This window comes from Tachysurus fulvidraco, chromosome 13, assembly GCF_022655615.1.
Source record: "Tachysurus fulvidraco isolate hzauxx_2018 chromosome 13, HZAU_PFXX_2.0, whole genome shotgun sequence".
Taxonomy (NCBI): Eukaryota; Metazoa; Chordata; class Actinopteri; order Siluriformes; family Bagridae; genus Tachysurus; species Tachysurus fulvidraco.
Window position 1 is genome coordinate 20605550 of NC_062530.1, and position 23152 is coordinate 20628701.

A 23152-nucleotide genomic window follows, 5' to 3' on the forward strand; every position below is an offset into this window, starting at 1 on the left:
GATCGGAGCCAGCGGTGGTGGGAAAACATATTTGTTTCTGGCGTGATGCGCGAGTCACCTGCGAGTGATGTACTTCCGTTTGGGAGGAGTATAGCGCTGACGTACGTGGCTTGAACAGCCACATGCATTTACACCTGTCCAGTTTCATATGAAATGCGTCCCAGACCACCTCCTGAAGTGCTTTGAGCGATCGGATTTATATCCGTCTCGAAACCGTTTTGGAGGGCATTTAGACCTGGTCTTTTTACGATCGGATAGCTATCGGATCACAGAAAACGCATGAAGTGTCCAGGTGTAAAAAACCCCTTTGAACTACTGTTGTGTCTGTCAGCTTTGTGCTCGGGTCTTCATCAGCAAACATTTGAAGACTTTGGCAGGAAAGAATTACTGTTGGTTCTGTGGTGAACTCGGAAATTGTGCTGACCTGTCAGTTCCTCAGGAGCTCTTGGTTGCATAATTCCACTGAACTACAAACTGTTGTAGAAAGGACATTAATTATATTTACAATATTGGAATCACATGTGTAAAACTGTGTTGAGTGTTGTTTCAGTGTAAAGTGTTGGAATCACATTCGTAAAACCGGCTTAAGAGGAAAATGTTTCACTGGAAGGCTTGCTAGTAAGAGTGCTCTGTTCCAAAGGTGGATGAGAAAAACTGTTTTTGACACCTCTGGCTTTCCATAGAAATCTCTCTCTCTCTCTCTCTCTCTCTCTCTCTCTCTCTCTCTCTCTCTCTCTCTCTCTCTCTCTCTCTCTCTCTCTTTCCCTTTTCCCCACTGATAGCTACTTATCCCTGAATGGCAGGATTAATGTTGCTCAGCCGGTCTAGGGAAAATCCAAATGGACAAATGGTGTTTATGAGGTGTTTGTCATGGATGTGTCTCATCATTGTAGGAAATGTGTCTCTGCTGAGAGCTGCGCATAACCTGCCTCAGTGTGTGGAGGTGAGAATACATCAACACTGGCTTTTTGTGTGTGTGTGTGTGTGTGTGTGTGTGTGTGTGTGTGTGTGTGTGTGTGTGTGTGTGTGTGTGTGTGTGTGTGTGTGTGGTGCTGATTTGTTTTGTTCTACATTATCATATGCTTCCACAGGCTTTCTGCAGCTTACTATTGTTATTCCCACAAACACTGTTTATATTTGTTAATACTTTTAATAATTTATGTGTTTTTAAACGTGTTCCAAACATCCTATAGAGATGTCACCTTCCGTAGAAAAATCTTGTATGTCCATATCTTCCATAGGAAAAATAGTCCAGTGTGAACTATTGAGGTGTCTGTAAACTGTAAAAAAAAAAAAAAAAAAAAAAAATAATTTCATACCACATTCAATGATTAGTGACTGGAGGATGCTCCAGACAATCAGCTATAAAAATGTGTGTAATTGTTGACATGGACAAGTTTTCTGTGAAAAGACGTTTCAGAGCGTTTTTGGAAGGAGTCTCCATTGTCAGAGCTTTGTAACAGGTAGAGGTAAAGCCGTGAGGTTTTGTCACTGTTGCATAGTAGGCTTTGTGGTTTCTTGTTATCGTGACCAGATGATATTTTTTTTTTGTCTTAACTTCATGAGAGAGAAAGAAAAGAGATACTGATGATAGAATAACTGTGTATCAGTGTTATGTGTACAGAAAAGGAGGGAATTTAAATAAAATTAAGTAGAATACAGTACTGTAAAATAAAAATGAAATAGAATTAGATAAACACTAAAAAGGATCAAATAAAATAATGTAAAATGCAAATTTCTGTGCAAAATAGAATCGCTAATAAAATAGCTGTACAGTTGACCGGTGGAAAAGTAAACAGACAAAATATATATTTAAAAAAATGCAGCACGATACAGTTACTGATGAAATACGATGGTACGAATATAAGACTGTTATAAGTAAACTGCATATGCATTACTATGGGAAGGTATTTATTTATTTATTTATTTATTTATTTATTTTTCATGTAAAGAAGAAAATTCTGTTTGTGGTATTTAAAAGTCTGGGCTGAAAGTGCTATCTGTAATATTATTCTAATGGATGAGACCAGTTCCATTGCAGTGTTAAGTGCTGATTTTCAACACTTCTGTCATGTCTGCGTTCTCATCTCAAGTACTTGATGATAGGTGAGCCAAAAATAGTGTCTCTCACACAGCTCTCTTTGAATCTGAACGCATCCTGGAGCAAGGTGTTTGCTCCTTAGAAAGAAGATTGAACAGACTCATGTAATTAGCAAGGCGAAAGAACAGATCATTAATGAGAAAAAAAAACATTGTGGGTACTTTAATGCCTTTAAAAATGAGTCATCAGACTGGTGTTTACTTATTGAGTGGCATGATAAAGCATTAGTCCAGTAGTTTGCTGCATTGATCTATGTTAGTGATAATATATCTAGCGTTCTGTAAAGGCAGTTCCGTCATTGGTGATAAAAGTGGCCATAGACAATGACTGAAAATACTGAAATAGTTACAGTATATGTTTTTAACAGCCATATTTTTTTAATGCACAAGTCTGCAAATGTCATGAACATTGCTTCTAGGGTTCATCAACTGGATATGTGCTTGCAAATGGATTCTATTGTTGATATCAAATGAAAACGAGTCGGCTCAATGTACAATAAAACAGACCTACTGACGTATCTAATCTCCACGGCCGATGCTTATAGCTCTGTTTTGCTTCCATAGTCCAATAACTTCTTTCAAATAAATACCATCAGACACTTTACGGGTGTCTTTACGGTGCTGGTCATCACAAAATTTATAGATGGACAATAATCAAAAGCAGATTAATACAAAAATACCTGATTTGTCCAAACAAACAAACAAAAAATTCCAGTGAAAATCAGTTATGGGCAGTACAAAGAATTATGCAATGACCTCAAATCCTATTCTAGTGCATTCTCCTCTTAATGTAGGATTACAGAAGAGATAAAGAAATTAATAAATTGTGACAGGGCATGCTGTGTGTGGCATTGCCATCTTATAGACACACTATTTGTTAAGTGCAGCATGTCCACAGAGGTATTATTCGTCTTATTGAGTAATTTACCGCTGCTAACATAAAAAAAAAAATTATTACCCATGACACAGCACATATTTTAAGTCTAACACTGCTAAAAGTCCAAAAAAGCCGCAAGTTCCTGTTGTCGCTTATGCTATAGCAGCAATGAGTTTTCCTTTCCACGCAAGCCTTTTGTTTTTCTCTTTCTAGAAAAAGAATGCAGCTTATCGTGTTAAAGACTTCTATTCCTGAAAACCTTCTCATGTTAAAGAAACACCTCTGACTATTACAAAACCCTGAGTCTAATAAAATCACTAGAGACTCACTCTTCACAACAAAGTTAAATAAAAATGAGCCATATCATCAATTGCATCTCTGTATGTGGAGTGTTCACCATAAAGGGCACTGTATCAGTTGATAAAAATAGACACGATCATGTATTAGGAATAGTGCATTAATTATTGTCCGGTTTGTTCTGTTATATAAAATGAATACATAAAAAAGTGTAGAGCATTCTATACTGAAGATATGACATGAAGTGTAATAATGAATAAATATGTGGATAAAATTAAACGATGCTAAGGAAACCTTGAAAACCAGGAAAAGATATTGAGGGATTCAGTAAATGTGAATGGAGCAGAGTCTAGTCCTGTAGTCCTCTTGATACTACGATCTGGAAGTCTTCATCTGAGATACGATCAGAGTTGGGATAAAGGAAAAAGATGAGATAAAGGAAATGCCTAAAAAGCATATTTTCAATAACCCCTGTGTTACTTGGCCAAATACTATCAAGATGTTTTGCTATTACAGTATGCATTCAGGGAGTTTAATCTGCTGAACTGCTAATATTGTACATATGAAGCTTATTCCTTCATGTCTTGGCTGCAGTCACATGCAGTTCAGAGATAACAACCATGAATGCACATTCATTACGTTTTAAAATGGTGGGAAAGTAGATATTGAATAATATGATGATTAACCATGTTATCTCCTGCATCGGCATTTGAAGTAGATTACAGTATATAAATAAGATGCTCCAGTGCAATGGTACAAACTTAGAAAAATGTTCCTTTAAGGGTTATTTCGTTAGTTAAACCCTCTTTGATTGAGAAACATTTTGTCGTAGGGTAGGAATATGCAACATTTAAGCATTTCATACAGATCAACAAACTAAACAAATGCTTTTAAGGGTTCTACTGCAGGTTTAACGATTTTCCTATATAAGTGTTTTTATGTTAATATGCTGACCAGTAGCCTGGCACTCTGAGTGCAGAAGGTAATTCTGAGCCAGGCAGGTTGGTAAAGCTGTCTTCTGCTCTGCTGTTTATTTGCAAGGAATTCTGGGGGTTTATCAGTTTCCTCCTGATGGCAGACTTTCCTTCCTTCTGCCTCAATCAGCACCGGAAGAGACCATTTTTGTGTGTTTTATTCTGTAAGTGTATGTGTGCTTTACACGACTAGCGGTATGTGAAATACACAATACACTGAAGCACAAGTCTCATTCTGTCTAAAATATGCCAGCAGATAGAGACATGAAAACAAGATTACATACTTTAGCCATCAGATGGCTATCAAGTAGGATTTTAAAATACAGTATTCTCCATGGATAAACTCCAAAGATCCCCCTGAAAATGCTGGTTAGATTGTTTCAATTTACAGGAAAAGCTCATCGTTGTTATATTCTCTTACCTTCACAGATATTAAATGTAGGGCGTGAACCGGTGTTTTGCATGAAGATTTTTTTATATAGTCAAAAGCATATTATACGTCTATTTAGTTTGTATAAATGATGTCCATGGGTGTCAGAGCTTCAGGGTCTCTGGTTTGAACTTGAGGTCAAGGTTACTGTCTATGTGAAGTATCTTTGTCAATGTGCATTAGCTCCCTGATCTCCGGTTTCTGCTCAGCTAGTAAAAACATGCAGCTAAACAAGTAAAGTGCTAAATTCTTCTTAGCTCTTAATGTGTATGTGCAGGAGCTCCTGGGATGTATCGTTCAACCACCTATCGTAGTACGTCTAATTAAACCTTTAGGGCTCAATTTAGCTAAAGCTTGTTTTAATCACATTTACATATTAAGAACTAATAACATAAATTTCCTTCCTAAGATTAATCAATCCCACAGGCATTTTACAGAAAGCAGCATGACCTTGAGCCACAACAACACAATCATAAGAGCAAGTTATGGAAAGTGGTGTGAAACAATGGGATATAGAGTAATCAATAATATAAATTATATGTATATGCTTATATAGATAAAGAAATAAGGAACCATATTTAGGATTTGACAGATGCAGAAGACTCTAATGGAGGAAATTTCCATCCAGACTATATTCCTGCTTCAGTCTCAAAAGTTTCCAGGACAAGCTTCAGATCCGCTGTGACTCTGAGCAGGATACAGGACTTCCTGAAGATGAATGAATGAAATTAAAATTGAAAATGAATATTTTAGGAATGTGTTCACAAATAAAAATAATAATAATTTTGGATAATCACGCATCATTTGTCCTAACTTTGTCTTATTCTAATATTCTGCCTCTCTGTCTTTCACTTCTGTAGTGTCCTAATCGCTGTACAGTGGTGTTATTTGCCATGGTGTTTGACTTGTGGGTATCTGTATGGGAAAGGGTGTGGTGGCAGTGCAGCATATGACTCACATTCATTACTTTTTGGCCATTGTTGAGTTGAGTGTTTACATTGGCAACACGTAAGGTCAATGTTCACCTATTGTTCGCATCCAGTGATATACACCGTCTTCTTTGAACAAAACAGAGTAACTAGTTGTGTGTTATATATGAAATAGTGTTTATCTGTGTGTAAGTGTTAAATTGCTTGTGTGTGTGTTTACAGGGGGATTATTACTTTGAGTATACAGAGTGTGACAGCAGTGGCTCCAGATGGAGAGTGGCCATTCCTCAGAGGCCAGGCGAGTGCAAGGGACTGCCAGAACCTGTGCAGGGCACTGACTGCAGTAGGTCCATGTGTGTGTGTGTGTGTGTGTGTGTGTGTGTGTGTGTGTGTGTGTGTGTGTGTGTGTGTGTGTGTGTGTGTGTGTGTGTGTGTGTGTGTGTGTGTGTGTGCGTGCGTGTATGAAGAGTGACAGAGAGAAGGCTCATATTTTTGAAGAGATTTTATTCACTGTTTGTTGGCTAATGCCCAAGAAGGGTTTCATTATTTACAAAAATCATGACAACAACATGAGCAAGTACCAGAAACACTCCGACACTCTAACAGCAGGGTGCTTTTACTAATACATTTCTCATCCTTATCCGCTGAAAGGAATTTCCTCTTCGACTCTCTTGGATGTACTTTACCCATTGTTTCTTTCGTTTTCTCTGACGTGATATAGTTTTTCTCACCTTACATAGAAAAGATAATAGTTATTGTTTCCTTAGACATGTAGTGAACCAGGTTTCTGTTTTTTTTTTTTTTTTTTGCAGTGCAACCAGCATTTTGCTCAAAATATTGGTCTAAATAGGACACAGGCTTTGTTGATGAATTTAAAGACGTCCAGATGACTATTTGGGTGAAATTTGATTTCATCTCAGGATTTCTGCTTAAACTCATATGACTCATTTTGTAAATTCAGTACTGTATTGAGGGCCTTACAGTGTTCCAGCATTGTTTGTTGTGCCCAGTATGTACCCTAATCTACTGTTTAGACCAGATAGCACATATCAGACTATGAGATGATCTGTTCATCTGCGATGGAGATAAGGGGGCTTCCTTGTCTAAACAGTGACCAGCCAGTGGGTGTTGGACATCATCACAAGGGTCTATAGACGGCCTGGATGCAAAGACTGTGACTTGCCACTCTAGGAGGATTGTCTCCTCCTCATGTTGCTTTATGAAGCCTGTGATTTCTGTTACCTTGACATCACTGTATGCCTTTTCCAGGTTCTACAAGGTTAACAGTAGCTCTTTCAGTGGAGTCACTGATCATCTCTGAACACCTGTCCAGTGTTCAGCATATAATATCAAGGCAGTATTTACTGAAGGTGTTTAAAAGATGTGAAACATCCTGGGGTAGATAACTGTGGTGCACACACAATGGGGTTCCTTGTGAGAACCTTCCAGGGAAAGATAGTTGTCTTAGAGTTCACAAGGTACCCTGGTGATTCTCACCACACCACAATATCTACTGTTACACACATACTTAGATGTATGCATTCAGAGACCAATTATGCGTATATGTCTTTGCACGAGTGTGTGTTTATTACAGACTTTATTAAAGTCTTCAGTGCATATTAAGCTTTTACTTAGTGATTTACTTTGTTCTACCTTATAAGTAATTAAAGGTGTTTTTTTGGCAGCATTCTCTTGTGAAGCTGGGGAGTTTTTGGAGATGTCTTCACAAGAGTGCACTGAGTGTGCAGCGGGGTCCTTCTCTCTCGGCAGTGGAATCCGCTTCGATGAGTGGGATGACATTCCCCACGGATTCAGCAGCCTGGTGACGTCTTTCGATAACGCACCAAACAGACACGAGGGGTCGAGCTGTAACGGGTGTGTGGCATGTTAGTTTCGCACTGTAGTCTTAAATATATATTGCATAATTATATTGCATTCAGATTTCATATAGAATTCAGTTTAGTTACAATTTTTGTTTTAGAGTCCAGGACATAACCAAGCTCAATATTAGCAAGGTCCACATTATTGCAGAAATGTGACCCACTTTATTGTTATTGTAAGATCGTATGAGATAAGTCAGGCCTAAAGTGTGTTTGTGTGTCTGTCTGATGTATTTGTTAGGGCAATATCTCAAGAATGTATATATTATATATTATATGTATATGTATATATATTATATATTATGTTTGAAATACGATGCAATGATATTTGATTGATACAAATGAATAACAAGAAGGACTAGATTTATTAGTGGCAGAGGAATTAAGCATTACTTGTTCTTCAATGTTTTCATATAACATTATTATTTTTCTGTATGTACGGTGTCCTGTTTTCTATTCAGCTCCTCATGGATGGCCCGTGGTAGTTATGTGGAGTCTAACAGAGATGAGTGTAGTGTCTCTCTTGTCTATGCTGTTCATCTCAAAAAGCCAGGCTCTGTCTCCTTTGACTATCAGTATGTGGATAACAACATCTTCTTTGAATTTTTTGTAAGTAGTGCAGCAGTCTTAAACCATTATTCATTTTGTAACCATGACAGGAGGTGGTGGAGCTTCTTTAAATGATTTGAAAGAAATTGAATATGTGTTTTATTTTATTATACTGATTATTGTAACAGATTCAGAATGACCAGTGCCAGGAAATGGACAAGACTTCTGATAAAAAATGGATGAAGCTGACAAACAACGGAGAGTGGGGCAAACACACGGTAAACAAGTATTGCATTTGCCTTCAAAGTATTTTTCTATTCTGTTGTCAATTAGTGTGTATGTATACATACACTAGAGCAGGACTTTTTTTTTTACCCATGCAGGTCAGTTTGAAATCTGGTACAAACGTGCTGTATTGGAGAACCACAGGAGTTACTGTTGGGGCTAAAGTAGTAAAACCAGTGCTGATAAAGAACATCCAGATAGAAGGTGCAGTGCTTTGAAGGAAATATTGATCTCATAAATGGCTTATTTGACTCTAATGTAGTTTGTATCCTGCGTAATGTGTGTGTCTTTTCCACTCTCTCTTTTTCTCTTTCCCTCTCAGGTGTGGCATACATGTCAGAGTGTTTGCCCTGTAAGCCGGGCACATTTAGTAACACTCCCGGCTCAGCTTCGTGTAAACCCTGTCCCAGAAACACATACTCAGGCAGGGGAGCCAGCTCCTGCACTCCCTGCGACACAGACACACACTATGCGTGTAAGCAATCACCATTCTAATATATACTGCATTATATGCTTGTAAATGTTGATTGCTGCCCTGGAGGTGAAACAATTTGCTGGGTTTATGGTGTAGTGAGAACCGTGTGCTCAGCATTTTGCTCAGTCAGATCAACAGGCTGAAATTACACTTGGTTAATAGTTACACTGGATGTCTGTGTATGCAGGTCTACAAACTGCCCAACAAATATGAAATTTATAATATATAAAATAAATAATAATGATGCTGATTTTAGGGTGCTAAGGATCGGTTTGTGCCCTGGAATAGACTGCTGTCATATAAAAACTGTGTTTCTGCTTCAGGAGTTCCCAGAATGGTCTATAGATCCACTGTGACTCTGACCAGGATATAGAATAAATGAATAAATGAATGAATGAATGCAGACACCATTAGGTTTGGTTAAATAGAGCTTAAGCCTGTATGTATATGCTCTTAAATTAGCTATGCTAAATTGCCCTGTATAAGTGTACTCTGGGACTCTGGATATACACATTATATGATAATGATAGTGGTATGATTAATTATGCAATATCTATCTATCTATCTATCTATCTATCTATCTATCTATCTATCTATCTATCTATCTATCTATCTATCTATCTATCTATTCTGTTTGAATCCCGATGATGTCATTTTCATCCAAAATAGCATGATCTAATAAAACAAGCATTGTGATGTACCATAATCAGAGTCTAAACAACCTTATTGTTTGGCAGATTTGTTATTTGCCATGCCAATGTGTATAATATACAATGGCGTGTATGTGTTTGTCTGTCTTTTCTATATGGACCAGTGGAGGGCGCTACAGAGTGTAAGCCCAGACCTGCATGCTCAGAGAAAGACTACTTCCAGGTCCATAGTATTTGTGATAATGATGGCAAGGTAATGCGGGTATAACAATATAATGTAGTATTTGTAATGCTGATTGATTCAATGTATTAAAAGTCTTCTTTCTGTGTGTTTCAGACACAGGTTGTGTATAAATGGATGGAGCCTAGGATTTGTCTAGAGGATGCTCCTGATGCTGTAACACTGCCCTCTTCTGGTAAACGTGAGAAGTGCCCACCCTGCAACCCTGGCTATTATAATAACAACACTGCTACATGCTCTCCTTGTCCACAAGGAACCTATTCAGAAGGCCTCAAAGGTTATTCCCAGAATTCAATATAAATGTCTTTGAGTCAATGCCATCATTCAGGCATATTTGCTGTGTTATATTCATGTTGTAACCTATGTATGTGCGAGGGCGTTAATAAAATATAGGGAAGAATTGAATTTAAAATACATTTTCAAATATATTTGTTGGATTTACATGCATTGAAAGCTTGTGTTGATGTGCTGTGTGTTTTGGATTGTGTGTGTCACTATCTAGCATGCCAGCCTTGTCCTGCAGGCACAGAGCCGGCCCTGGGATATGAGTATAAGTGGTGGAACACACTGCCCTCTGGCATGAAGTCATCCTGCTTCAATGTGGCCAATACCAAGTGTGACAACATGAATGGTGAGAGAGAGATAGATAGATAGATAGTGTGTGTGTATGTGTGTGTGTGTGTGTGTGTGTGTGTGTGTGTGTGTGTGTGTGTGTGTGTGTGTGTGTGTGTGTGTGTGTGTGAGAGAGAGAGAGAGACTGCATGAAACTGTATAGAACAACTTCAGTGCCATCGAGATGCAGTACCCAAGAGTGACAGGCAGATGGCACTGTTGAACCAGTGGAAGATGTTTTTGGCCAAATGAGCCAGAGAAATTTATTATTTATTTATTTATTTACAAATTGTGCTTTGCTTGTGAGCATATGCATCAAACGTGCATTTTATACACTTTTTATACAGTCCATTACTTTACTGATTTGTGTGTTTGTGTGCGTGTGCCTGTGTTTCTCTTTCTCTCTCTATATATGTGTGTGTGTGTGTGTGTGTGTGTTAGGTTGGGAGGTAGCAGGTGATCACATTCATTCTGGAGCTGGAGGATCAGATAATGATTACCTCATCCTAAACCTTAAAGTGCCTGGATTCAGGTGAGACAAACCAGATCTCTATAATGATCAAGTTTCCCCGGTGTCATAATCATGAGAGTTCAGTGATGTAATATACCTACCTAATCAAGAGTAGACTACTTTTTAAATAGTATATTTATTGGGCTTTTACCAAGTAATCAACAACAACCCTCTGCAAAAGAATATTAATGCACATGTAAATAGAAATATAGCTCATTTTTTCTAAACATGTCAGTTTTTAAACACAAAATACAGCTTAAAAATATAAAAGCACACATTCTACCAGCTTAAGTGGGGGATACATGGTGCCAATCGTTGACGTGCACGGAACATTATATTTGCGACATCAAGAACCAATTAATTTAAAAATGGTTCTCATACTTTATGGAGATGATCGGTTTCGGATGGTGCGATATATGTAAGGTGTTAGTGAAGAACATAGTAATGTATTTGTAAGCATGAAGTGATTCAGAATCCAGAGTTTCACCCAATTAAAACACGTAGCTCTGGTATCAGGTTACTTTTGACACATTTTAAGATTCAGTCGTGTACGTAACACAATAAATGGCCATAATGTTGACTGACATCAACACAGATTGTGAGTGTGAGAACAGGACACAAACTGTCTGTGAAAATGTTTGTACAACTTGGAAACAGAAGTGAGCACAGAAGTGAGAATAATCAACAGTGAGGTGGTGTGATACGATCTGAAGCAAAGCGGCATTATTGTTAGCACCCTTCAGTGTTGATACCTTTTATACTACAGCAGTTTGCCAGAGAGTACATTTTTTAATGAATAACAGAATGACATGATACGTTTTATTCGATCATAGTTACATCATTAATGTCATTGGACATTGGCAAAATAGTGTTAAAATTAAAATTTTTTAACTTGTGTTATAACAGCAACAAACTTTAATAGCATTTCTTTCTCTCTTCACGCTCATAAGATAAAAATGCACCTTGCCATTTTACAGAGTAAAAGCAAAAACAAATCCTGAAGACCTTCCCATGTCCCATGTTTGCCGGCAGAATGGAACAGAATTATCAGACATTTTCAATCAGTACAAACAAATGAATTATTTTATGGCCCTAAGTCTGACATAAAATGAGTCAGGATGTTTTGGGCTTTCTGTGTGATACCTCTGTGTTTTTTCCCTCTTTTGGGATAAGCTTACACAGAATTTTACTGGTTAAAGATAATACCTTCAAATTGTAAATGCTTATGAAGAAGCACTTGGGGTGTCTCTTGGGGCGTGCAGAAATGGGTTTGATCATCATTTACTTTAAAGACAGAAACATTACAGTGAAAAATTATTAACGTTTGTATGAATATATTGCCCCTAGTAGGCTCATTAAAAACAGACATACTTATAAATACTACAAATCCTGAAAGCCCCGAGTGTCTGTTTCATTAATGTTCGCTGTGGAGTGTGACGTGACATGTGACAAAGACATTCGGTACTGAACACGGACAGGTTTAAATTTTATTTTTTTGGCTCTGGTAAAAAGAATTAACATTACAAAACACTGACATTGGAGACTCCTTACATAAATGCTAAAAATCCCCACACGAAAAAAATCTGCTTATGTGTGGCATCAATTATACATATTTCCAAGTAGTAATACATTCCTATGTAATACCTATATTCTATAATTATACTATAGAATAACAGAATAGTATAGAATACAAAAGTGTATTATAAAGGGCATGTTATAATAAACACTGCAGCTGAGACTATTGAAAAAAATTCAATTAAAAATGAATCAGTTATTTAGTGAATATTTTAATAGAGTAGATAAAGTACACAGGATCGCGTGCAGTTGTGTTATGATAATTCTGCAGTTCGGGTTATGTGTCTCAGGTTACCAACATCAGTTAGTGAAACCACTGGAACTGAGTTTGGACGCATCACCTTCGTGTTTGAAACCGTATGTTCAGCTGACTGTCAGCTGTACTTTATGATGGTGAGTGTGTGTGTGTGTGTGTGTGTGTGTCTGTGTGTGTGTGTGTCCATGTGGTACTCACACTTTTATCAGCACTTTGTCAACCTTGCCATTTAGTTTGGGTTAGTTTTTTGCCTAAGGAAGATCTTTTGCATATATGTTGTTTATACAGGACACAGGCAGAAGGAGCACAAATGTGGTGGAATCGTGGGAAGGCAGTAAGGAGAAGCAGTCTTACACGCACATCATGACTAAGAATGCATCTGTGTCTTACACATGGGCTTTTCAGCGCACTAACCAGGATAAAAATGTATGTGTACACACTCAGACCTCAGACTCACACACACACACACAAACACACACACATACAAACACACACACATATATATATAGGGTAGGGTTTAGTTAAGCACACAGTGAGGATTTAATCCTGAAATTGTTCTCATTGGTATTCAAACCTCAGGCATACAGTAGCTACAGACTTATCCGTAACACCAAAGCCGTGTCTCAGCCATATGCAATTCTGACCTTAGACTTAAGCCCATTTTTCTTGTGTGATATCAGCTCGAGCGAGGAGAAGTATTATGTCCAGTGTCACTGTCTGACAGTTCAGGTCATGCCAAGATGTATGTTTTGAGATGCAATTGCCATTTAAGGCTAACATTAAAGACAGAAATATGGCACAATGAATGAATTAATTATACAACGTACAGTATTTATCATCATTGTAATGTACGAATGCACATAAAGAGAGCAGATTACCCCTTAAGCAATGAGCACATCTTCTGAACACTTTATAAGGGGAAAAACCTAATGAATGAACTTGGCTCTCTTAGGGGCGTCAGTATGTCAATGACATGGTGAAGATCTACTCAATTACCGTAACGAATGCTCTTGACGGTGTAGCCTGGGCATGCAGGGCTTGTGCTATCGAGTCTCAGCAGCCAGGCTCAGCCTGCGTGCCATGTCCTGCCGGATATTATATAGACGAGGAGACCAATCAGTGCCAGGAATGTCCACCCAATACCTTTCTCTCAGGACACCACATCTACGGCCGAGAAGCATGCCAGCCCTGTGGACCAGGTGGCCGCAGCAACAAGGTACAGTCAATGCCTCTACCCATGCAAAAGAAAATCAGGTTGCTGATCTCATTGCTATCCAGTTTTTATGACTCACCATCTTGTAGTGTGGGCAGAGGGAACACCGAAAACACAAATTTGACATCATATACTGTACTGTAAAAAGTCCAGGTTTAGCTGAATCATCATCCTTTGTGTTTGTTCCTGAGAACTTCTGGAAGTTCCAAGAGGAAGCAATCAGATTGGTTGGAACACATAAACATAACTGAAAAGTATGTGATGTTTTCATTCTTGTAATGTGGGAGGGTTAATAAATGATGGACAAATATTGTGGTCTCCCACATTTTCCACTTCAGTTAGGAGTGTATAAATCTAACTGTGCAGTCTCTGTATAAGGTACAGTACGTAGTGTTTGGATAGGCAAGGATAACTGGAAAAATCCCAGAAAAAATGTATCAAAATACTTTTTCTGAGAGTTCCCAGGAGCGGAATTGTTCCCATTTAAACCTCCTCACCAAAGATTTAATACCAGCTACAAATCCACACAATCAGTCTGAAGTTTTGCAAAATTCTTGCAAGTGCTTTCTGATTGTTTATGGCACGAACAATAGCTTTAGTTATTGTTGCTTTATAATAAATATTTCACGTATTAGGTGATAGAATTTTGTCTCACAGATTCACAGACGTAGTCTGAGTCGTGCTTCTGCCATAGTAGAAGCTACGAGCTGATATCAGAGAAACCACACATTGTCAGTGTTCGAGTAACACCGCTCTTCAAAGTGTACCGAGGTAGACAGGGAGTACCTTCATGCTTGATTACTTTAATACTGTGCTACATTACAAATGATATATAACACAAACTCAACATCAAGCAAACTTTTAGGATGTAAAAGCTCCACAAGCTCATGTCTTTCTACATTAACACTAATTTCCTTAAATCCCAATGTAGTACCAATAATCACATTATTTATTTCTGTTGTGGTATTATCAAATTGGTAATTGCAATTAAGAAAGCATAAAGATTATTCCTTCATAAGAGCAAATTGCAAAACTCATGTTATTCATATTTATCAGCATGGTAGTGTTGTAGTAGCTGATTCCAGCAGAGAGGAGTGCAGACCAAAAATAGATCAAACCACTCCAGATGTTTCATGCTGGAACCCTGCAGCAGAACAATGGGATCTTGTAGATGTGTATGATTTGATTGGGTCCTATTTATAAATTTCAACTGTGCTTTTTATTGATTTGGTTGGTAGTCGCAGAGTTAGTGCTGCTGGATATGTGGCCAGCAGAGCGAAACAAGTGAAGGTCTATTTAATGGAATTTAAATAAGGCAGTCTGTAGACAGTGATTGCTTTGCTTGTGAAAGTGTAATGTATTGTGTAGGCTATGAAATGCATTCTGTTTGTTCTTAGGAGCACAGCTTGTGCTACAGTGACTGTTCGTTCACACACATGGAGATCAACCGCACTCTGCAGTATGATTTCAGTCCCATGGGCTCCGCTGGCTCAGTCACGAATGGCCCCAGCTTCACATCCAAGGGCACCAAGTACTACCATCTATTCAACATCAGCTTGTGTGGGACACAGGTATAAACTCACACACAGATTTGCTCTGAGATTATGTGAAGCCAGGTATTTCCAGTGTTTCATTTCTGTTTCTTCCAGGGTTACAGGCCTGCGATCTGTAGAGATAATGTTACAGACCTTTCTGATAAAGATTCTCACAGTGAGACCAACTATGTAGAAACTTTTATCTGTCAATCAACTATCATTCCCTCTGATGGACGGGGCTTCAGGACGGCTCTTGCCTCACAGTCGATCAGTCTGGCAGACACATTTCTCGGTAAGTTGATGACAGGATTACAGTGATGCTAAACAATACAAACACTATAAATGAAGACATTTATTATGCAAGAGACTATTAGTCTATTAGTTTTTATATATTTTATATATTTTAGAAGTTTATAGTAGTGATGTTAACTAAATAAAAAAAAATATTACCTAACATTAACCAAAATGCATGACAAGCTAATCAGTTATTCAAATATATAGTTTGTATAACTTAACTGACCAATAGTCACCAAAATATTGTACCAGTAAAGGGTTAATACAACACTGAATTGATCAGTGAAGTGATCACATTACCCTGGCCATCCCTACACTTCAAATTATTTTCCCTTTTTTCCCTATTTTTTTCTGTGCTTTTTTCTGCATGTGTTTTTTGTCCACACCAAACAAAGAGAAAATACTGGAGAACATAACTACACTGTGCATGTTACCTGAAACAGGAAGGATACGACATAAGTAAAAGTAATACAACAAATGTTTAAGGATTTAATTGACAAAAAATGGTCTGGTGACAATCTCTCTTTTTTTAAAGCCATGTTTAAAAAAGGTTTTAAAAATGTATTAACAGCATTGTGGTGTTAATACTGTACAAGTCCCCAGTATCTCAACACAGTAGATGTTGAGAAACCTGCCATCGCTGCTACTGATTCCTGCCACTGATTCCTTATAAAATATACATACAGTAATAAAGCAATACTTTAAACCTATAACTGTGACTCCACTCCTGAGAATCTCCTAAAATCCACAACAAACTATTTTTTTTGTCTGTGTTAAGTGTGAGGCGGTTGTTGTGGCTAGAGTTCTGCTACCGCGCTGTAGGTGGTTTCATCATTGTTGCTAATGAGACCAGATACACTGATGCCCAGAGCAAACTCTACAATTCAATGGCTGTTTAATCCAACCATATGGTCACATACACACTTATTCTTTCAGTAAACATTCCACTGTTCAGTGTACCTCATTCTCACTGGCACAAAAAGTACTAAGCAAATTTTAATTGATAGCTGCCTTTCAAATAATATTTCTGCATCCTGTAAAATAAAATATACATATTTATCTAAGGCACAACAGGGATTCAGTGAGCTCATACTTTCTGTCACCTTTTATTATCCTTGCTGTGTTTAAGCATATGTCTGACAGTACAAATTTATGTTTCTCTTTAAAACAGGAGCCACAGTGGAGAAATCACTGAATGGAGTAAATGCTAGACCAGAACTCTTTCCCACTTCATCCAAGAGAGTCCCAGACATCAATTACTTCTATCGGTATCAGCCTGTTATAAAAACAGCTATATTCTTTTTCATTTTATTAGTATTATATACAATCGATGTGTTTTCCTTTCTGTTTTTTTTTGGCCCTACTGATCTTTATACAGTATAATGCACAAGATTTAGTGTTTTGCTAACTTGTGCAGGTCTCCGCAGACGACATCTTCTTGCCAGAACGGACGAAATACTGTGCTCACTCTACGCTGTAACCCTGAAAAGTCATCTAAAGGAGAAATATCTGTACCCAGGTATTCTAACTGTATATGTTCTATGTGCCTAGTCTTTACAGTACAAGCTTTAAATGAACATTAATCTTGTTCTGCAGTTGAAGCCGCTGTGGCGAGGGAACAGCAGTGATATTTCTGCTTTGTCTGCAGCCAGCCTGTCCTCATGGAACTATGAGGTTCATTCTTTCTTTAAACATTGTGCTTGCATTATGAAGTCCCAATAAGATAGTTCTTATATTGGATCGTATATCAAAAAGACCACTAGAAGCAGAACAAAGTTTGTGTATTGGCTCCACAGCAATACAACACCATTCTTGAGTTACTTTTCTACTTTTGTGATACTTCTCTGACTCTACACTTGAAGTCTCTATGCTATAGATTGTGGTTTTTGTGTTTAAATATGATTTTAATTTTTGAAGGTTGACATGGTGGTGCAGCAGGTAACATTGCCACCTTCCAGCTTCAGAATTTCTGGTTTCATCCCGAGCTTAATTTATTGTCAGCGTAGTGTTTTCCTGCTGGTTCCTGCTGGTTTTCCCCTCTCTTAAAATCATGCTTGTAGACAGATTAGCAATGCTAAATGAAATGTGTATGTGTGCATTTCCTATGATGGACTGGTGTTCTATCCAGGGTCTATTATCATTTTGTGCCCAATGTTCCAGGACTCCAGAAGCACCTTGACTTGAAGATAAATGAATGAACGAGTGTCTTTGAATTACTGCCACTGAGGCATCGTCTTCAGCTTTAGGATGTTTCTGATGATTGTTTTGTTTTTTCAGGACTTTTCCAGATTGTGAAACATTATTACACCACCAGTTTTCTCTCAGTTTAGTCATAGTTCCCCTGGTTGAGAAACCGTAATGCACAGTGTGAAATCTAACATGTGAGCAACATAAGAGCAGCCAAATGTACCACCTGCCCTTTTCTGTACACATGCGCTCATATACTCCAGTGATTTTCTACTTTAGCTCCGATTGACAGACGAAGAAGGATTGTTTTTTCAAACCAGAGAACAGGACCAATTATACGATCTTGTACTGTCAGCTCCAATGCCTGTGGCATTCAGTGTCACCAGTATTAGGGCAAACACTTACAATTTCTCCACTTGGGAGTCCTTTGAAAACAATTCAGAGTTCAATTATTTATTCCAAAGTTTAATTAAATTCTTGATTATTGGTGTGTGCTCTGTACTGCATGGTCAGTCAGTTGACAGCACTGAGCATTCAGCTTCTGTATAATCAAGTAGCAGAGCTGGTTGGGCTGAGAACTGTGTTATAGTGTGTACTGATTTTCAGAGAGTGTCCTGCAGGAACCTGTGACGGCTGCACCTTCCACTTCCTATGGGAGAGTTCAAGTGCCTGCCCACACTGCACTGAAGAAGACTACCACCAGATCGAGGGAGCCTGCAAGAAAGGAGTGCAGGTGCTCTTTATTTTAGCCTGTGATCGTTTTCACTCATAGAAGTCATGCTGAATCTCTAGAAGTAGTATGTGTTGGCAACTGAAACATCCATGAGTGCGATGTTTCTCTATGTATACCGTTAGGACCCCTCAAATGTCAAAATGTTAACCTAAACCTGATGGAAAAGAGACAAGCATACTGTAACAAGACACATATTCTGGACAAAGACAATCTTCAGGATCCTCAAGCTCTACTTTAGTTGCCAGTGGGCATTCTTCCCCATACAAGTCTTGCCTAAAAAAAAAAACTCTACAGGGAAACGCTTGTGTATAAATTGCATCCATGTAGTGCATCAGACTAAGCCAAAAACTGTAACTTCTCAGTTACTATCAGCTATTTGCGACAAAAGAATTGGCACAGATCTGTTATATCGAACGATTCAGGCCCAACACTTAAAGAAGCTGGGAAGTAGGAGAGAATATCTGAGCCAAGATATTAACATTAAACTAATGTTACACGGTACAATGATGAGAAGTAAATCAGTCAGTGCTTTAAATCACCATATTGCTTCACTTTTCATTTAAGTTCAACACCTCTCAATATGTTTGTATTGACTGTTCTGCACCATCATTTTACCTCTTAATGCTGAAAATCACCAGCTTGCATGTTTCTCTTTTTTAGGACACTCTGTATGTGTGGACAGAGCCACAGCTCTGTACAGGAGGAGTATCTCTGCCAGCAAAGAGGAGCAAGCCATGTGAGATGATCAATTTCTGGCTGAAGGTGGGAGCTGTGGTGGGTGTGTTCGGTGCCACCCTCCTTGTCGCTCTCACATGCCACTTTTGGAAGAAGAACAAAAAGTAAGACCTTCAGCTGGGTGATCTTAATTATCCACTCAGCTTTTAGAATGCTGGGCTTACAGTGTACAGTAAATACAGATCTTCACACTGTATGATAACCTTGATTAACCTTTCCCCAGTTGTACAGAGTTGTACACCTGGCTGTTGTGATTTGCACAAAATTTTAGTGACCTGTTTGAAAATGCTGTGTGTATGAAAGCTATGTTGCTTGTTCCTCGACTAGGCTGGAGTTTAAGTATTCCAAATTAGTGATGTCAGCCAATAAGGAGTGTGAGCTACCAGCAGCAGACAGTTGTGCCATCATGGAGGGCGAGGCAGAAGAGGTGGAAGATGATGTAGTTTACACCAAGCCCTCTTTACTGGGCAAACTGAAGGCCATCGCTACCAAGGTATATTCTACACCATGTGATACATTTGATAAACTGTGTTCATCACTCTTTCAGTATGTACTGTGCCAATAAAAATACAATGTGGACTTCATATATAGAGACATAGAGACATGGTGCTGCTAATTTGATTCAGTCTGGTCAGAAGGTGTTTATTCCTGTAATGTAACAGCAGCTCAGGTACTAGGTTTAATATTAGTACATGTGTACATTAAATGTGTCTATTATTAGAGTTAGATTATGTAGAGTGTCCCCATACAAGTCCCTGTGAATACCTTGTGACCAGAGAAACAAGCCGGCGCATTAATATAAACCTGTAATTTGAATTACCCCTGAGGCTGCTGTCAGAGCTGCTGTTTTAGAAAATGAATCATAACCTAATGCCCAATCAGATTCGGAAGTTCAAGCGTTGTGTTATAAACACGTTTAAAGAAAATATAATGTTTTTAATTTATCATGCTGTGTGTTGAGTCTCCCTCTTCAATGCGGACTACTTTGGGTGGTGGTGGGGTGTTAAAGGTAATTTGTAAGGGTGGTGTAGTTAATGTGTGTAACTGTTGCCTTAGCAGTTGAAAATTAATCCTTGCTTATCTGTGGAGTAAAAATGTCTGAATACAAGAAATATGCACGTTTTCTTTTATAAAGACAGAGACCTTGGATGAACCTGAGAAAGACTTCTTCCCTCTGCCTCTCTTGATGTCTGGGTCTCTCTCCTTTTTAATGCTCACAGCAATAGCAAAATCAGTGTGTGTGTGTGTGTGTGTGTGTGTGTGTGTGTGTGTGTGTGTGTGTGTGTGTGTGTGTGTGTGTGTGCAGCTGTGTGAGTATGTTCCTTGATGTTTAACTGAAGCCTGCTGAAGTAATCACTGAGGGGCTTCTTTAAGATTAAAAGACTATGTTGAGCTGCAGGGAAAGATGCAGTGTGCCACGTCGTGTTTGCAGCCAATTAGCACGAGAGAGAGAGAGAGAGAGAGAGAGAGAGAGAGAGAGAGAGAGAGAGAGAGAGAGAGAGAGAGAGAGAGAGAGAGAGAGAGAAATACAGACAGACTGAAAGTAAGCTAGGAAGGACTTTTTTCCCTTTTGAAAGTGGTATTGTTGCTTTAAGAACTATGAGAATATATAGCACAGAATGAAGCTCAGTTAAATCTCCTTTAGCCGACAGACACCTTTTCAGACCACAAAAAAAATGTTAATTAAGGTTGATTAAACGAGTAAATCAGTGGAAGCTGTTACTGTAAATTAAATAACTAAATAAGTTCTGCTAATTATAGTTGCAAATATTCACTAGGTGATTTGCACAGATATGTGAATGCTAAACATGCATCGTGTTGAGTTCCATAATTTGTGGAAAAATAAATGAAGGATGTTAAAGTGGACCTAGTAATAAAAAGCCTGTCTTGAGAGCACTGGGATTTTCAGCAAACAAAAGAGCTTGGTATTGAGTAATGATGCCCTTGAGCTGTGTAGGCATGTTGCTGGGCTCGGACTCCGTTGGTGGTAGATTCCTTCCTTTCTTTCTCTGTACGCAGCCACATGAATACAGTTGAATGTGTGCACTGGTTGTCTAGGTAACATGCAGTGATGCTGCCTTGTCCTTGGGCAGGATAAGGGCCATGCATTTGGAAGCAAGCTGACCTCATGGGCCAGGGTCCAGCTCTGTGCGCCTGGCTACATTTGTTCCACCATGTAAACTGCATGTCACTGTTTCTAGGGCAACAAGCAGAGCTCTGAGGCCGTCCAGCTGAAATCCTCCCAGCCAGAGAAATGGGTGTGGGGATAGGAGGAAGAAGCAAAAGAGACATCGTGGATGGGTGGACGATGGAGAGAGACTTTGAAGCCGCACTTCATTTGGGAACATGCACGCATGCAGTGGTACTAAGCCAGACAGTGGAAGAGCTTTGGAGAAAAGCGCCGTGGGGATTTGAGCCAGAAGAACGGAAAAAAAATCTGAGCCTGTGAGACGGTTCTGTTTGATGTCATCATGTCTCTGTGCAATTTGTTTGTATGTTGGGTTGTGTGTCTCCTTTTGTAATAATGGTATAATACCATTTAGGATTTGGGACTTTATTAGAAGGGTTATGGTACTTTCTGCTGCACACAAATGCTGGAATTCAGGAACAATTAGTAAATATTTGGAAATTGCATCGATGTAAAACAAACTGGCTGTGTTCAAGTCTGATATTCTGTCAACAGTATACTCATAAAATCCCAAACGCTCCAAATCAACTGAACAAATGGAAAACAAAAATAAATCCACTGTAATCGTACCGCTACTAATTAGAAAAAAGGCATGTTCACTAAAGGCCTCAGATCTTTAGACCACAGTGTACTTATCAGGATTATTAACCCTGCCTTCTAAATACTGCACTGATTACTGTACATTTGGTCTTTTAGGAGGTAAGACCTTTTAAGGCAGGATAAACTGATCCTAGAAGAGGAGAATGGAGGGCCTTTGCTGTTCTTTTTTATTTCTCTTTTGCTTTTGATGCCAATGAAGTAATTAATAGGATTGAATGAATAGACATAATCTTATTTGATATTGTGCTTGAAGTGAAGTGAAAGCCATATGGTGTGTCGAAATGAACGGTTTGGTTTCCTGATTTGGGTTTAGATAAATTTCAATTTGTACTGAAATTGTGTCGTTTTTTTACGGCAGTGTGTTTTCAACATTTTTTAAGAACGTGTATAACCTATTTTTAGTTATTTCTTTAAACTTTCTGTCTATTTCCTGACTCCAAATGTCATCTCATATTTAACTGCTTGTTCAGCTCTCATATGGCCCCGAGGCTGGTTTAGAATGGACCTGAGTAAAAACCTGAGAAATTGCAGTCCTGCTGTTATTTTCTTTTTTCCTTTTTTTTTTTTATCATAACCTTCACAGGGTCCATTAGAAAACCATAGAGAACTGAGCAAGTCAATTCACAGGTTCCACCCAAAAACTCACACCTTTTCCAACCACACACTAGCTCTCACTCGCACTTACTCACCTGTCCTCTTTTTCCTCAGAAGAAGTGTAGTTGATAAAAGGGTGGCTTTTCAAAGGTTTCAGCACTTCCACTGCATTATTCTGGCTGGAAATTCCCTAGCAAAAAAAATTGCTCTCCATTTTCCCTGCTCATATTTAATGCTCAGTCCACTTTATAAACCCAGCTGGACATCAGCAGAATAATTCACAGCAGAAAGAAATTTCTAAAGAAAGAGCTTTTGGCTTTTTGTCATTTGTAAGACACCATAATTTCATGAATTTTCGAATGGAAACAACTCTACGGAGATCTTATGGCTGTGCCCTTTTTTTTGCTCTTTACCTTCATCTATATACTGTAA

General features: G+C 38.5%; 1 protein-coding gene across 2 annotated transcripts; it reads left to right on the top strand.

Moving 5' to 3' along the window:
- Positions 1–751: 751 nt before the first annotated feature.
- On the top strand, positions 752–22784 carry elapor2a (endosome-lysosome associated apoptosis and autophagy regulator family member 2a). 2 transcript variants are annotated; one of them, XM_027161823.2, is made up of 22 exons: positions 754–943; positions 5830–5950; positions 7293–7482; positions 7949–8096; positions 8225–8314; positions 8420–8525; positions 8644–8796; positions 9611–9699; positions 9784–9964; positions 10190–10318; positions 10741–10831; positions 12676–12778; positions 12930–13067; positions 13594–13857; positions 15252–15425; positions 15504–15681; positions 16855–16951; positions 17101–17202; positions 18477–18603; positions 19264–19442; positions 19666–19831; positions 21540–22784. In XM_027161823.2, the coding sequence occupies exons 1-22, from the start codon at positions 797–799 to the stop codon at positions 21606–21608; spliced, it is 3042 nt and encodes a 1013-aa protein (XP_027017624.2). In that variant the 5' UTR covers positions 754–796; the 3' UTR covers positions 21609–22784. The 2 variants fall into 2 exon arrangements, 1 of the variants encoding a protein (XP_027017624.2); XR_007144708.1 differs by lacking the exons at positions 19666–19831; positions 21540–22784 and having other exon boundaries at positions 752–943; positions 17280–18603; positions 19264–19286.
- Positions 22785–23152: the final 368 nt, after the last annotated feature.